The sequence below is a fragment of the Pteropus vampyrus genome, unplaced genomic scaffold, assembly GCF_000151845.1.
Source record: "Pteropus vampyrus isolate Shadow unplaced genomic scaffold, Pvam_2.0 Scaffold434, whole genome shotgun sequence".
In the NCBI taxonomy this organism is placed as follows: Eukaryota; Metazoa; Chordata; class Mammalia; order Chiroptera; family Pteropodidae; genus Pteropus; species Pteropus vampyrus.
The window spans coordinates 1,111,630-1,127,023 of NW_011889215.1; the positions used below are offsets into that span (position 1 = coordinate 1,111,630).

The following is a 15,394-nucleotide window of genomic DNA, read 5'->3' on the forward strand; positions in this document are numbered from 1 at the left end:
TAGCTAAGTAATCTGTTTATGGGAAAAATCCTATAACTTGATGGACTTTAGGTTTTTAAAAATATATGAAATACATGGATGTTAAGGGTATTTACTCTATCTATATTCCAGGAAGACTGTGAAAGTGCTTTGCAAACTGATAAGCAAAATATAAAAGTCATTCTATTTTATTATTTGAGGTATAATCAATTCTCAATTAGGTTTCAGAAATAAGGAAAAACATCTATGCCCTTCTCCATCTAAATCAATTTTAATGCCATAAGTAGACGAGGTACCTGGGATAAATACCAAGAGATGATTCAGAGAACCATGAGAAGTTTATGGAAATGAAGTTCTGTTTCTGGGAATGAACACTGTACAATCCAGTATCAAACAGCTGTTGATGTATCTCAATGAGGCTTAAGACATATGTAAATGAAGAGTTGGTGCAGAATACAGTATAGGAAATTTATAAATAAGTCTAAGCCTTATAATTCTCAACCCTAGGCCTTCTTAGACAACCTAAAGAGATTACATAATAAGCTTAGTTATGGATGTCATGGGAAGCTGGACCTTAAGCACATAGATCCGTGCTTACAGTATGGAATAAAAACAGAAGTATTCCAAGAGAGCAATCATAAAAGGTAATTCTACATATCTAAAAAATACTTTTATGCATATCCACTCTATTCTCTCTAAAGCTTCTTTTTTCTGTTAATAATTACACTTAATCTACTAATGGTTAACTGAAACAGTATCTCACTTTACAGACTCGATACATTCCTGAAATCATTTTTTGGCAAACGAATATTTTCTTATTATCTAGTTTTCCCAGTTTCTAATAGCATTTCAGAATCACTCTCATTTCATAATTCCAAACAAAGAAAGCAAAAGAGATAAGTGGAAAAAGGAGAAATGTCTTGATCCCGAGCTTGACAAAAGCAGGCTCACAATCTACCATGTACATGTATCTCATTTAATATTTTCTAGTTTTTCTCATTATAATATAAAGAAGGCAAAAGAGGTAAGTGGGAAAAAGCATAGAAATGTCTTGATCCCTAGCTTGACAAGAGTAGGCTCACAATCTATGTACGAGTATCTTGACCAAGTACCAAGGCACAATTCTTATATTTCTGGAAAAAATCCAAGTACATATTCTTCGGAAAAAAACCAAGTACATATTCTTGAGACTATATGCTCAATTTATTCTATCATCTTCCCCAATTAAATGAAAACAAATTTCTGTGTGGTGAATCATGTGAATTAATAACATTCTGGTAAATTATTTTCTTAAATAGCTTTCCCACTCTCAACACTGGTAAGCACCAAGAGCTGCCATTTATTGTACTGGGGCCCTATTCTGCATCAGTTGCCTTGCCTACACATCTTCACTTGATCTGCACAACAGTCCTGAAAAGGAGGTATTAAGATCTCCATTTTACAGATGAGTAGAGGCTTAGCAGGTTGAGGATCAGATCCTAAGGAGACTTCCATTTAGTAGCAGAGCTGGAATTTGATTCCAGGTTGGCCTGATTCTAAAGCCCTCTCTCTTAATCCCTAAGTAATTTCAATAAATTATTTTCAATACTTAAATTTCAACCTGAACTTTAAAATTCTTAATTTCTAGAGTTTCTTGAGAGTCCTCAGAGTGCTACCTCATGTAAGAACACAATCTAAAAACAAATGGTTATGACTTTCTATTATCAAAATGTATGTGCTGCCCCAAACTTCAAACTTAAAAAGAACACCTGAAATTAATATAATGTTATATGTCAACTATAAATTTTCAAAAATCTAATAACAAAGAATAATTCTTAAAATCATCATAGAAAGTCCAATCTTTTGGGCATGGAAAGTCTTACATTGATATTTTCTAATTGCAGTAGATGTACTGTATAATATGACTTCACATCTTCTGACAAGAACTTCACACTGAATCCTGTTTCTTTAAACAGCATCTGTCGGTCATCTTTTGTTGGCCAGTACTGTGCACATTTAACCTAAATTTAAGAATATGTACATAATTTTTTTAGTATATAGACATTATGAAACCATAAAAAGTTGGAAAAGGAAAATAAACCACACATATACATGCTATTTTTTTCAATTACTCAAATTTAAGAACAGTCACACTATATCTGATGTTCATATTTTAATCGGATTGACATTTTATAAAAGCAGGTTTGTAAAATAGTCCTATAACTTTTACATAAAAAATCTTAAACAGGTAGGTATCATGTTCACAAAATAAAAATGAATTTTTCATTTCCAAAATATGATAACCTATATTTTAACATCATGCTGGCATTCACTTTGTTTCCAAAAGTATCAAACTCGTGCACAAGGCTTTATTTTACAAATATTTCCATTAATACCTATGAATCTGCTACTAAATACTACATATCTAGAAATAACACTGCATACTTACTTACTAAAATTAAATCAGAGGAGAAAATCAGAAGATAAGCCCCCTTTATCTATAGTTGCTACATTTTGGCAGAACTACTGATAGAGAACTCATATTTGTGACAAAGCATCTTCCCAAAAGCCAAATTATGAAGCCAGCAGACTAAGGCAAGGTGAGATAAAATGTCATTTCGCCAGGAAAAAAAATACCAAAAATCATGCTTGTAAAATATGGCCATTTTTCCTTTTCCAAATCACAAATGGCTACAAATAACAAATAATAAATAATAAAAATGCCTCTAAAACAAATGAATACTATGAACTAATATTTCAAAAGGTGCTAAAAGACATTTAGAAAATGATATAAGTGAAAAGAGCATAAATGAGAATCAGAACTCAGAAATGAGGTGACAGAAAATGGGAAAGAATTAGAAATAATAGAACAACACCTAATTTCAGAAAAGACTAAGCTAAAAGGAACAGCGGCATGAATAAACAGAAAAGATAATGCCTTAAGCAAAAAAGAAGAGGAAACGGAATTAAAAAAAAAAAAAAGAAATGAAGAGAGTGACAAATAGGATTAGCGAGACAATGTGACAAACATAAAAACAGGCGAAGAAAATAACATGTATAATAGGAAGACCCAAAGAACACCAAACAAGCAAGGGAGTAGATTAAATACTAAAAGTATGATTCAATAAATTTTTCTTTAAAAAGGAAACAAATATTTGAAATCACATATTTAAAGTGTACACTATGTACCTGGAAGAACTGACCTAGAATGACCAACCCAAAGACATATTTGGGTAAAATTAATAGAACTGGTAGACAAAAAAAAAATCCTTTGGGTAATCTAGGTAAAAAGAACAAGTGACTTATAAAGGAAATAAAAAAAGATGTCCATTTGAGTTTGAATCAGAAATGTCAGTAAGAACTCTTGAGGTATCATTCATTATCTTAACACACAAATGTATTTTTCCCTAGCTCTATTCACTGAAAAGCTTTAAAAACAATTTCCAAGCTAGTAGCAAAGTTCCTTAAAGAAATGGCTGATTTTATGAAGAAAAGTATAAGATGAACCCTCAATATCTAGTTACTTCAGATGGAAGAAGGCTATTATTAAAGACTCTTGATTGTGTTAAAAGGACTCAGGGCCCAACTTGAGATTTCTGCTAGCCAATGAACGGGCAATCTGACTACTCATAAGGATAATAACTGCACTGGAATTCAATAAATCAAATAAATATTTAAATCCATGAGTTCACAGAAATTGATCCCCTCTTGTCCCTCCCCTACACCAAAGAAACCTAACTGGTCACCTATTGAGGACATCAGGAAATAAACCATTTTGAAAACTGCTTTTTCTATATAAAAGTGGTCAACTAACTAGAATGGGAAACATTTTTACATAGACGTATTCCAACAAGAACTCAAGAAGGAATGATAATATTAGAATATAACTATTTTATAAGCTCAAATTAATTACGGAACTAAGGACTGACCAATAATGGCTGCTAACATAGAAAGAAAGATAATCAAACATTATAGGCCTCTTGAAAACACGATACCATCTATGAAGTAATCGTCCCCAAAATAATTAAACTTCAGTCTTAAGCATCTAGGTCCAACCACCACAAATATAATTTCTTATTTCTGGTGGCAAACTTACCTTATTAAAACAGTAATAATATTCCAAAGTGAGGGATGAAGCTTATAAATCATCTAGTTTGCACTGCTGCTGAAACTGTTCAAATTGACCATGTCATCACTTAATATTAGAAACCATGAAAAACTGCTGTAAATGACTACTGGACATTCTGGTATGTCAGTGCCACTTCAGATTAGAAATACATTAGAAAAATTTTCAACACCATTGAAAGCCAGCAGCTATCACTTTAGAAAAAAGTAAGCATCAGGAATCTGAAGGAGAAAAGTCCAAGATTTTAAGGCTAGAAAAGACCTTAATGACAATATTTTTCAATTTGCTTGACAGAAAAGGAATCTAAAGCTACAAAAGTTAAAAAACTTAACCAAAGTACAACACTAATTAGCACTGTTTTAGATTGTACTCAAATTTCGAAATTTCCCATACTTACTATCTCATGACCTAAGAGCCAATCATTTATAAAGATTAATAAATCCTGTCATTTAATCATTTACAGAATTTCCCAAGATTTTGATAAAATTGTAAAGATTCTAATAAAGTCTAGGAGTTCCAAGGTCGATTTATCACTACTAGTCAGTATTTGTTCCATTTTATTTATATCCTGGAGGATAGTGTTCTGCAATTTTACTTAAATATTTAAGGAAATAAAAGAAAAGGATATATTAGTTCTTTGGGTCAGAAACACTCTGACCACTAGCCTTCAACAATTAAAGGCCAAAACTGATAAATGAATATCTCAAAAGAAATATGGAAACATTCGTAAGCTAATGATTACAAGCAGTACACTAAGTTGTAAATATTAATCATTACTCACCGATTCTTTCTCCACAACTCGGTTTAGCATGACAACAGCTTTGGTCTTTTGCTGCCAAACCATGAGCCAGAAATGACAACCTGTATTAGGAAGTGGACCCTGTAAGAACAGCAAAGGAAAAATAGATAAGAGAATGGGGATGGAGTAAGGCTCAAGGAAAATTCCTTCAAGTATGCTTCTGGTTTGAGAAGAATTATTGGATCATAATAAGTAAATCAAGACTTTGAACCCACTTGAAAAATATGTCTGCATTAGTTAAGATTATCAGTTATAAATGATCAGTTATAAACTGACTTTTATTCACTTAAGCAGAAAAGGAATTTTTTAGGCTATCAGGCAGCTTTCAGATTTCAGGGCTGGAGAGGCAGGCTTGGGCAGAAACAAATGTCAAGACAAGATTCTGCCCAAAGGACAGACAGCTTGGGAGAGTCAGCTTGGGACAGTAGTGCTCCTCATCTTGTCACTTCTATCACCTTGTTTTGCTGGCATTGCCATATTAAGGTGGCTATAGTATTTACACATAACCCAAATGCAAATCAATCAAAATCACAGGCAGGAGTATGTGACTGGTCATGTTCTAGCTGCAAAGGAGGTAGGAAAAAGAAATTTCTGCCCTCTTCAGCTTCCACAGCAGAAAGGTAGACCCTGCCTCCCACAGATCATGGCAGTCCAGCAAAAGAGAGAGTTTGTGCCATCACTTGCCAGCCAACCAACCCAATTTAACTACAAAAAGATTTCCAGAAAAAGCAGAAATTTCAAAGTACCCAAACCACTATAAAACTGTTAATCTATAATACAGCAGAATGTGTGACCTCAATGGCAGATATAAAAGGGGCAATAGTTAATATTACAATATTGCCATGGGGGTGGGGGGAAATCAAATCATATTTTGTACTACCAATCATCTTCGCATTGTGTTTAATGGCAGCATAGGGCAGAAGAAAGGGCAAATAAGAGATGAAAAGGCCATGCCCAAATCATACCTAATTTTAAACGACTGAAGGTTAAAATGAAGGAGGTTTTACTGTACCTAAAGTAACTCAACATGCATTCGCCTCAGGGCAGTTTAGCAGAGTGGTGAGTTAGGGACAGAGTGAGGATGCTGGGGGCAGATCAGCTTGGAGATTCAGCTCCACAAGTAAAATAAGGCAATTCAAGTGGCTCCAGACTGAAAGTATCTTTAGGGCATTTGTATTCCCTGGTATGTAATGGATGCTCAATAAATATTATTTGAATTAATAAACTCTAAGCTTCTAAGTTACAAAAATACTAGAAATCTACTGAGAATCCTGAGAAACTACAACACAATGAGGATACTGTTCTCACTCAACATGTATTATCTATTGCTTGATCTACTTTCAAAACAAACTGTAAAGGTAAAAGGAGCAATAAGCAAATCTCTAGTAAAATGAACACCTTTGTTTGATCTAAAAAAAAAAAAAATGGGTGTACCAATCCATCAATGAAGTCACTCCTTAGTGTGCACGCGTACCGCCCGACTCAAATTCTGTTAATGGTTCTAAAAGTGTACAAGGGTTTATCTCTCGGCTCTTTCACTTACCAACAACACTACCAACTTTATTCTTCTGTAAAATGTAGATTTATACCAAAGGAATGATATATTTCAAAAAAATTCATACAATTCAGAGGAAAAAGACAAAAACAAGCAACAGCTGAGGTCTTTTAGCATCTCTAGTTTTCTCTAGCCTTTGAAATATTTTCTGAGTATGTTCTCCATTCCAATGTACAAGGCAAGAGCAGTCTCAGCCTTCAAAGAGCTTACAAAAGAGGCAAGGAGAAGTACTTATCCTACTAACTGAAACACATCAAGTGCCACAAGAGTAAGTGGTACACCATCAGATCTTTAGGAATAAAAAAGACACTATGGCAGAGCTTTAAATATGAGAAAAGCACTAACACAAGTGGGGGAGGGCAATGGAGAAGAAATTGAGGGGGAAAAGGAGAGGAGAAGGGAGAGGGGGGTCCAGGTCCTTTCAAAGCATAAAGTAAGGCATGTGCAAGTTTGGGGCACATCTGGAAAAAGACAAATACATCAGTGAAGGTGAAGTGGAAGTACGCAGTAGAAAACTACACCTGTAGAGTATAAAGTTTCTTCAGGAAACATTCACCAAACATTTTTTAAGAAGTAAATGATATGATCAGATTTGTATGCTTCTAAATAAACAAATAAATAAATTGATTGCTTAATTAATTAATTAATTCTAGAGGTATTGTTAAAGGTGGATTAGAAAGGGAAGAACTGGTGGCAAGGAAGTAAGTTAAAAAGCTACTGCATTAATACAGATAAAGTTCAACAGAGGTCTGAAAAAGGGCAAAGGCAGCAAAAGGAAAGGATTTGGCAAATGATGAGGATCACTCTAACCTAGATGCGGGGAAAAATAGGAAAATAGGTTTTAAAAAAAGCTCGTAAAAAATAGGTTTAAAAAAAGTAAAAAAGGCTTGATTAAAAAAAAAAAAACAAGTTACATATAGAAAATGTGGAATTTATTATGTCAATGGTTCACCTGGGTAAAAATATCCAGTAGAGACCTGAAAAATATGAGGTAGGAATTCAAGAAAGAAGAAAAAGCTGAAGACAAGCTTCTGAGTTCTCACACTCTACATGAATTGAAGGAGCTCTATTAGGACACAGTCCTAATAGGAACAAGAGGTTTAAACACAATCGCTAGAGTATTAATCAGGCATTTTCTTTATTATGATGGGATTTACAGTGTTTTATAATAGAATTATTATTAATATTAACAATATTATTACTGCTACTAATAAAAAGCAAGAACAAATGCCACAACGAATAACCTGTGTAGTGCTTACCATAGCACCAGGCACTATCTGAGTTTCTCTCAACATCATTCTATAGATGACACAGGTATATCTATATAATCACTAATACATATATATAGGATTGGAGAGTTAAGTAACTTGTCCAAGGTCACATAGCAATTTTAAGGTAGTAGAACTGAATGATTAAAAGCATAAACCACGGATCTTGTGGAGACTATGTGGCTTCAAATTCTGGCCTCGTCTTACTTCATTGTATGACTTTGCTAAAGTTATTTAATGTCTCTGGGTCTCCTTAGATCAGGGTCCCTAATACCCAGGCCACGGACCGGTACTGGTCTATAACCTATTAGGAACTGGGTCACAGAGCAGGAGGTGAGTAAAGCTTCATCTGTATTTGCAGCCACTCCCCAGTGCTATTAGCACCGCCTCAGCTCCACCTCAGATCATCAGGCATTAGATTCTCTCATAGGAGCACCAGTTCCTGATGCCAAAAAAGGTTGGGAACTGCTGCCTTAGATGATTCCTGATGTATAGCACAAGGATAATCAGAGTATTTACCACAGAGGATTATCCTAAGGCTGAAATTATACAAAATACATAAAATACAGGAAAATGTTACAAAATTGCTAGCTGTTAATTTTACTTCCCACTAGGATATAAAGGTTATAATGGCAATGGTTTTACTAAATGTCTGTTTTATTTGACAATACCTGCCACAAAGAACTCAATTAATGTTTGTTGAATGAATGACTATCCAGTGAAGTAATGGCACCAGGATTTGAGTACAGATACTATGAATACAAAGTTCGAATCACTCTCTCTTAAGCAAGATACACAGGTTGAAAACATGGTTCCAGAGAATTAAAGTCACAAGTATAAACTGGAAGGGGGTAAAAAAAAAAAACAAAATCTAAATCAGAATCTTGAGAAACACCTTCATTTTTAAGGACTAAGATGGAGTGGGGTGGGGGAGCGCAATAAGTAAGACTAGGGAAATAAAAAAGGAAAGAGTTGTAATAAGGATCTAGCCTAGGGTAATTATTCTTTTCTATTTTTTAACATTATAGTTTTTCCAAATAGAAACTAAAAATTTTTAACTCTAAAAATGAGTTTATTAAAAACATCGTTAATGCACATAAGAAAAACTTCAGATATTACAGAAAGGCAGAAAATGGCAAGTTAAAGTCTCTATTCCTAACTTTCGGAAACCACCAGTACTAATGGTATGTGTATAACTTATTCAGCCAGTCATTTATAGATTATTTCAGTCCTATTATTTCTGGTCCTATGCTATTAAGTTGCAATAAACACCTTCCTATATATCTTTGCCTACACATATTTGACTACTGAGTATTATAAATTTTTACATCTCTGCTGACTAACAGGTCAAAATAATAACTTATTGCTGGTTTAAATTACTAGGAAAATTGAGAATCTTTTCATATACATTAAGTCCACTTTCGTTTTTTTCTTTGAACTGTAAATTTTTGGTCTTTACCAGTTTTTTTACAGTGTTTTTTTTTTTTTTGACTTAGAGGAACTATTTTACCTCATGTAAAATAATTTTCATTTCCTGTGATTCAGAAATAGTCTAGTCTAACAGCTTACAGTTACATTCATCTGAATATCTTTTTCCAGATTCTGATCCAAATTAGGTTTCAAAAATCTCAATATTATGAATATACAACTTATCTTTTGAGTATTTAAAAATCATTAACTGGGGGAAATTATTTCACTGTTAAGTCTCCGTTATTTTATGAAGGATAACTGGTACTGATAAACTAAAATAATTTCTATTATCTCAGAATGGAAGAAGAGCAGGGATATGGGTGTAGCCAATGTGTCGAGGACAGAATGCCAAAGGTAACCACTAGGCTCTCTGGTCTCCTAGCCAGTCCTCTGGGGACCTGGTCTCAGCACCCTCGCTCTGCCCAGAAAGTATTATCTGTACTCTAAGAAAATATATGCTAGAGAGGGGGATAGAGATGAGCTTTCAAAGGGTCTCTGGTTATAACACAGGTTATCTGAAAAGAAACAGAAAAAGTTCACAAAAGGTTAACAAAGGCTTTGTATCCGATATAAAAAAAAGATAATTTGCCTGAAAAGAACTGGTCTAAGCCATTCCATTAAAATTCATTCCTTCATGAAATGTATAACATTAAAAATAACTTTATTATCTAAAATATACAAAGCTGCTAAACATAATATCTGTAATTCATTACATAACAACAGAAGAAACTGAAATAGCATTTCACTTCAAAAAAAGAAGTCAAGACATAGTTTTAGCTATGTTTTAAAGCAGATCAATCACAAAAACTGCCTTGTCAGGCATCTGCTGGACATCATATCACTTGCCTGTGTTAAGATGTAACTCCTTTGCACCTCTTCTATGTCAACTAAGCTCGCATTAATATAATCATTTTCAGCATTTTGCAGTTTAACACGACTGTGATCATCTGGAAAAGAGAATGATAAACCATAACTGTCATTTCAAACATGTCACTTCTTTTTTAATATAAATATTCTAGGTATTTACAAAATGACAGAAGAAACAAAGGAAAAATACATTAGCACCACAGGAGATTTGTCTCAAATCTCAAATTATTCCTTTTTTAAAAGGAAGTACAAAAATGTAATCCTTTTGTTTGTTACTATGGTGTTGGAAGGGAAGTGCCTCTGTTTGTAGTACATTTGCTACTATAACTAGAAAAATCAACCAAAATATAAAAAATAAAAGGAATAAAGCACCTGCCTTCCTAAAAGTAGAAGGATCGGTTAGATTCTTTGTGCCTACAACCTCACAGGTCAACAAAACAAAACAAAGCAAAACAAAAATTGGCCTCAAATAGATTAAGACTAGATTTCCACAGTAACTACATTTTATTTTCTTCATTCCTCAATAGATCTGCATGCATTCAACTACAGTAATCCCCACTTATTTGTTGGGGATACGTTTCAAGTCCCCGCAGAGGATGCCTGAAACTGCAGATAGTACTAAACCCTGTATATACTGTTTTTTTCCTATACATACATACCTATAATAAAGTTTAACTTATAAATTAGGCACTGTAAGAGATTAATAACAATGACTAATAGACCATTTATAACAATATAGCGGGTAGCATCTACAGCATGGAGACACTGGACAAAGGGATGGATGGAGCAGAATAGCATGAGTTTCGTCAAGCTATTCAGGAGGGTGTACAATCTAAAACTTATGAATTAAATTGTTTATTTCTGGAATGTTCCATTTAATATTTTCAGGCCGAGGTTGACCATGGGTAACCAAAACCTCAAAGAGAAGCCATAGATAAGGCAGGACTATTGTATATTTAAATAATTTTTTAGCCCTTAACTATATTTAGATTAAATACTAAAAATATCTATATAGTTAGAATGTTCCAATTCTTTAAAAGACAACTAAAGATGTTCCATTACCAGGTTCTGTTATAATAGTTTAGACATATTTCTAGTTTTTAAAAGTAAAATCTTAGATTTAGAATTTGTGCTAATTTAAATACATGGAGTATAAAACTTTACCTTGTATCATTTTGATGGGTAAGAAAAACATGACACATAGAAAGCACATGCATAAGAATAGAATTAACTTTAACTTAAAATCCTAAATACACAACTGTCGGAAGCACACTACTGAATTATAAACTGAACATATCTGACATTTAATTCTGGAGGAAACATTATAAGCTGCTTCCCTCAAAAAAATCTATACTAAATACCCATTCTCTCCCTACTTTTAAACTAAAAAAACAAACAAAAAAACCCAAAACTGTTTAGATTATGTCCACATAAAACAAAACATTATTAAATGGCTTTAGTTTCACACATCTATTTATCTAAGACGTTTCTGCTGGACTGAACCCAAGACCTCTGTAAATATTACATGTCATTTGCCAACAGGAAAAACTAAGAACTTGTTATAGTAAATCACTTATACCAGAGTTCTCGGAAAGATGATGTCAGCAAGCTTTTTTTTTTTTTAAACAGTCACTTCTTTTTTTTAACAGTTTAATCACCCTTAAACTGTTATATTATGTGAGATGATAAAAAGGTCAGCTACCTAATAAAGACCATGTATCTTCTAGACAACATGCATAAGGAAAATACGCATGCTTTTAGAACGTCACATAATCCTCAAAATTCAAGATCCACTAAAATATAACACTAAAGGAATGTATTTCCTCATGTTGCAATCAGAAAAACACAAACCCCAAAGGTTAATCACACCTACTGCACAACAACAACAGAAAAAATAATGTGACCAACAGAAGCATGAATCCATAATAACTAGCAAGTTTCCTCTCCAGGGTGCTGGGAATTCAGTTATCTTGCGTGTCACCATCCCAGATCCTTCCAAAGCTATAGAGGGAATGAGCCTAAAGAAAGTCCTTCAGCATTTGTTTTTTAAGAGTATCTGATACCCTGCCATCAGTATTCTGAACTAGATTTACTGTTATTTTCCCTCTAGTTGTAGAATCCATACCAGGTGTCACTCCAATTCATTAAACACACTGGAATCACACACTCTTAAAGCACAGATTTATGCCCTGGAGCCCAGGGAGTCCGACCAATGGGGAGCAGGGTGCTACCTGAAAGGCACCCAGGGTCATGCAGAGTCTGGCCCCAGGCGATGGCCTTGCTTCTAACTTAATTTATCCATATAGAGTCAGTAGAAGCAAAGGAACACTAAGTTTTCTAAGGGGGAAAAAAAAATTTGTTAGCGGATAAGACTAACAAAGAAAGTAACCCTTTGGAAAACTATAGCTATTTAGAACTGGTTATAAACATTGGCTGAACCTATATTTTCTCAGAACTAATTATAAACAAAACTTTGAAATACACCTAACTACATAATTAGATATTTAAATTCTTCTATTCTGTAGGTAGATTAATAAAAACTTAAAAGTGTGTTTTGATTCAGAAAAGAATCTGTGTAGAGAAAAAAACGTTAAGAGTTTCTTGTGTTAAATAAAACATCGCTTTAAAACTACAAAGATAGTAAGCATACATATTTCGAGAATTTAAATTATCAAAGCTTTTTTTATGAGAAATTGTCACTTTATGATTTATATTCTCTAACAAAATTAACGAAAAAGAACAACGCGTCTGCTCCAATTAATAATCATTTAATGTATGGTTTAAAATATCTGTGGGAGTGAACACAGGTCCTCCTAACATGGGAGTCAAATGTCTCCTTTCCCTGCTCCATTACTCTCAGTCAGCCCAAAATCTGTGAACTATTCATTCCAAAGCAAACCTTTTGACTTTTGAATTAGGAACACACACACACACACAGTTGCATGCTTTCTTTTTTCCCATAGTTTAAATTCTGCCCAGGAACCTCTGAAATGAGATTATCAAAATGACAGAGTCCCATTACCTCTGGGCTATAAGTAAGTCCCAAGGCCCACAGTACTTTATCATTATTTAAGTATATGGTTATCTCTCTCTTTCCTATCTTTAAAAAGATACAAAAAAGTGAAAAAAAAAAATGAAGATAATTCAAACTATATTGCATGATACACCACAAAAGCAACCAAACCACACTTCACAGGAAATCTTATTTCTCAACAACTAATAAACAGCAAGAGCAGAACTATCAAGAATACATGCTTTTTTCCATGGGGGCATCATCTGCTCTTAATTCCTGTCACTGAGTGCATAATGAAGAAATGCAATACCCAATAGAATTGTGCCTTATAAGTTGGAAAAAATTAAATAAACTTCTGGGGAAAAAAAAGGGGGGGCGGGGACACTTTTGATGAAGATTCCCTTACCTCCCACCCTCAAACGGTATGTTTTCTGAGAAATGGTTTCATATGTCAAGAAATGACTAGCTCTAGCTGTGGCCTAAGCTGACAATACAGATTTGCTTCCTCTTTCAATACTGATACCAGCTTTTTGTTGTTGTTGTTGTTGTTAACTAACATCCCTCACCTCCAGTTTCACCTAGTTTAATATTATTGTAAAGACATCTCCTTTTAGAAAGTCTTCCAGGTCAAATTGGCTAGAAGATTTACATTCATCAGAACCATCCTCAACAGGTTATGCCAAAGCAGAGCTCAAGAATAATTAACATAAATTGGGCAAGGAGAAGACTGACTTCATTAGCACAGCATTAATGTAAGAGTTTCCCTCTTTCTTCTCCTATTCTCGATCAAGGGGGAAACAGTAGGTTTTTAAACACTGATGTCCATACTTATATGGTACTTCCCTGACAAGAATACAAAGCATTATATAGATATGTGAACTTTCTTCAACCTTACAAGTAAAATTCTTGAGGCGAAACATTAATTTTCTCTCATAAATCAAGGAATGAGCCAAAAGCAAAGCTAGAACTAAAATCCAAATCACCACAGCACCACCATATAAAATGTAGAAGAAACACAAACCTTAGTACACACAGAGTATTAACATTTCATTTCTTTGCTCTGCACAGAAAACTCTATTTGATGAATGGTTCCTTTACTCCCCACATAACCAACTACAACCGCTGTACAGGGTTATTTAATGCCTATGAAGTGCCAGGTAATTTATGACACATCTTACTGGGTTACTTCTTTAATCCTCACGACCTGATGACGTTGATATTATCATGCTTATTTTACTGACACTCAGGGAATTCAAGTCATTTACCTAGGATAACACACTAGAAAAGCAAAAGAGGAGATTCAAACTTAAGTTTATGCTACTTAAGAGAGAGACTGCATATTTCTTACACTACATGGTCTCTCTCGGTGACATCCAAGTTGGTTCCTTCACCATCCATTCCACACACCCTAAGCTCTCCTGGTATCTCCTTTCATAATGTTCTTCACCTCAGGTATGATTTCCATCATCATCTCTGTCACAGAAACCTTATTTCCTTAAAGATCCAGCCTAAGACCTATTTTCTCTATATAACCTCTTTGATTGAATCCCACTATGTTGGTCTGTTCTTTATATTTAATACTTTCAGTACTCATATAGAATTTTCAGGCAACAAATATATTTCAGGAGCCAAGCAACAGGGACATAAAGATAAGACATTCTTTGTTTAAAGCTTTTTACAAGAAAAAAATCATATTAAGTAATAACTCCCAGACTATACTTTATTGCATTATGTATTGTGAGAAGAAAGCTGACCATCTGATGCCTATCTAAGGAGGCCTAGTAAAATGAGCAGGCTTTGCTACATAGGTGAAGGAAAGGATAAATTCCAGCAGAAAGAGCATACGTAAAGAGTAATAAAAGGAAACGGTAAACCATGAGGACTGGCAAATTCAGAAAGGCTGAAGACCTGGGTAGATGAGAGAGAAGTCCCAAAACATGTTGAGGCTATGCTCTGAAGGACCCTGTATTGTGCCATAAGCACAGGTAATCTCAATGAAGTTCTTTAAAGTACTGACACAAGCACATTTGATTTTCAAGAAAATTACTACTAGCAGTAGAGGATAGACTGAAAGAAAGAGGAAGACAACTTAATACACTGATGCACTAACAGTCTAATCAAGAGGTGGTGAGTACTGAACCCAGCAGTGGCAGTGAGAATGGAAAGCATTACTAATGAAGCATTTCCCAGGTACACACCATCATGGACTTGCTAATAAAGTATATATTGTTTTGGAATCATCTGGTAGGTTCAACCTTTTCCAAACAGGTTGAACTGTCTTTGAAGATTTCAATCAATCATGATTTCAAGTTCCTAAACTTGATTAAATTTTGCTTCT

The 15,394-nt window shown here is 34.1% G+C and overlaps 1 protein-coding gene across 4 annotated transcripts in view; it reads right to left on the reverse strand.

The window, feature by feature from the left end:
- Window positions 1–15,394, reverse strand: part of PTPN2 (protein tyrosine phosphatase, non-receptor type 2) — a 70,586-nt gene that overhangs the window by 25,367 nt on the left and 29,825 nt on the right. For 3 of the 4 annotated variants that reach the window (XM_011381310.2, XM_023523962.1, XM_011381306.2), the window contains exons 3-5: window positions 10,023–10,123; window positions 4,866–4,964; window positions 1,842–1,979 (exon numbers count right to left, since the gene is read on the reverse strand). In XM_011381310.2, the coding sequence (XP_011379612.1) occupies window positions 1,842–1,979; window positions 4,866–4,964; window positions 10,023–10,123 (338 nt within the window). The remainder of the gene's footprint in view (window positions 1–1,841; window positions 1,980–4,865; window positions 4,965–10,022; window positions 10,124–15,394) is intronic. The other variant, XM_011381311.2, reaches the window with a different exon arrangement.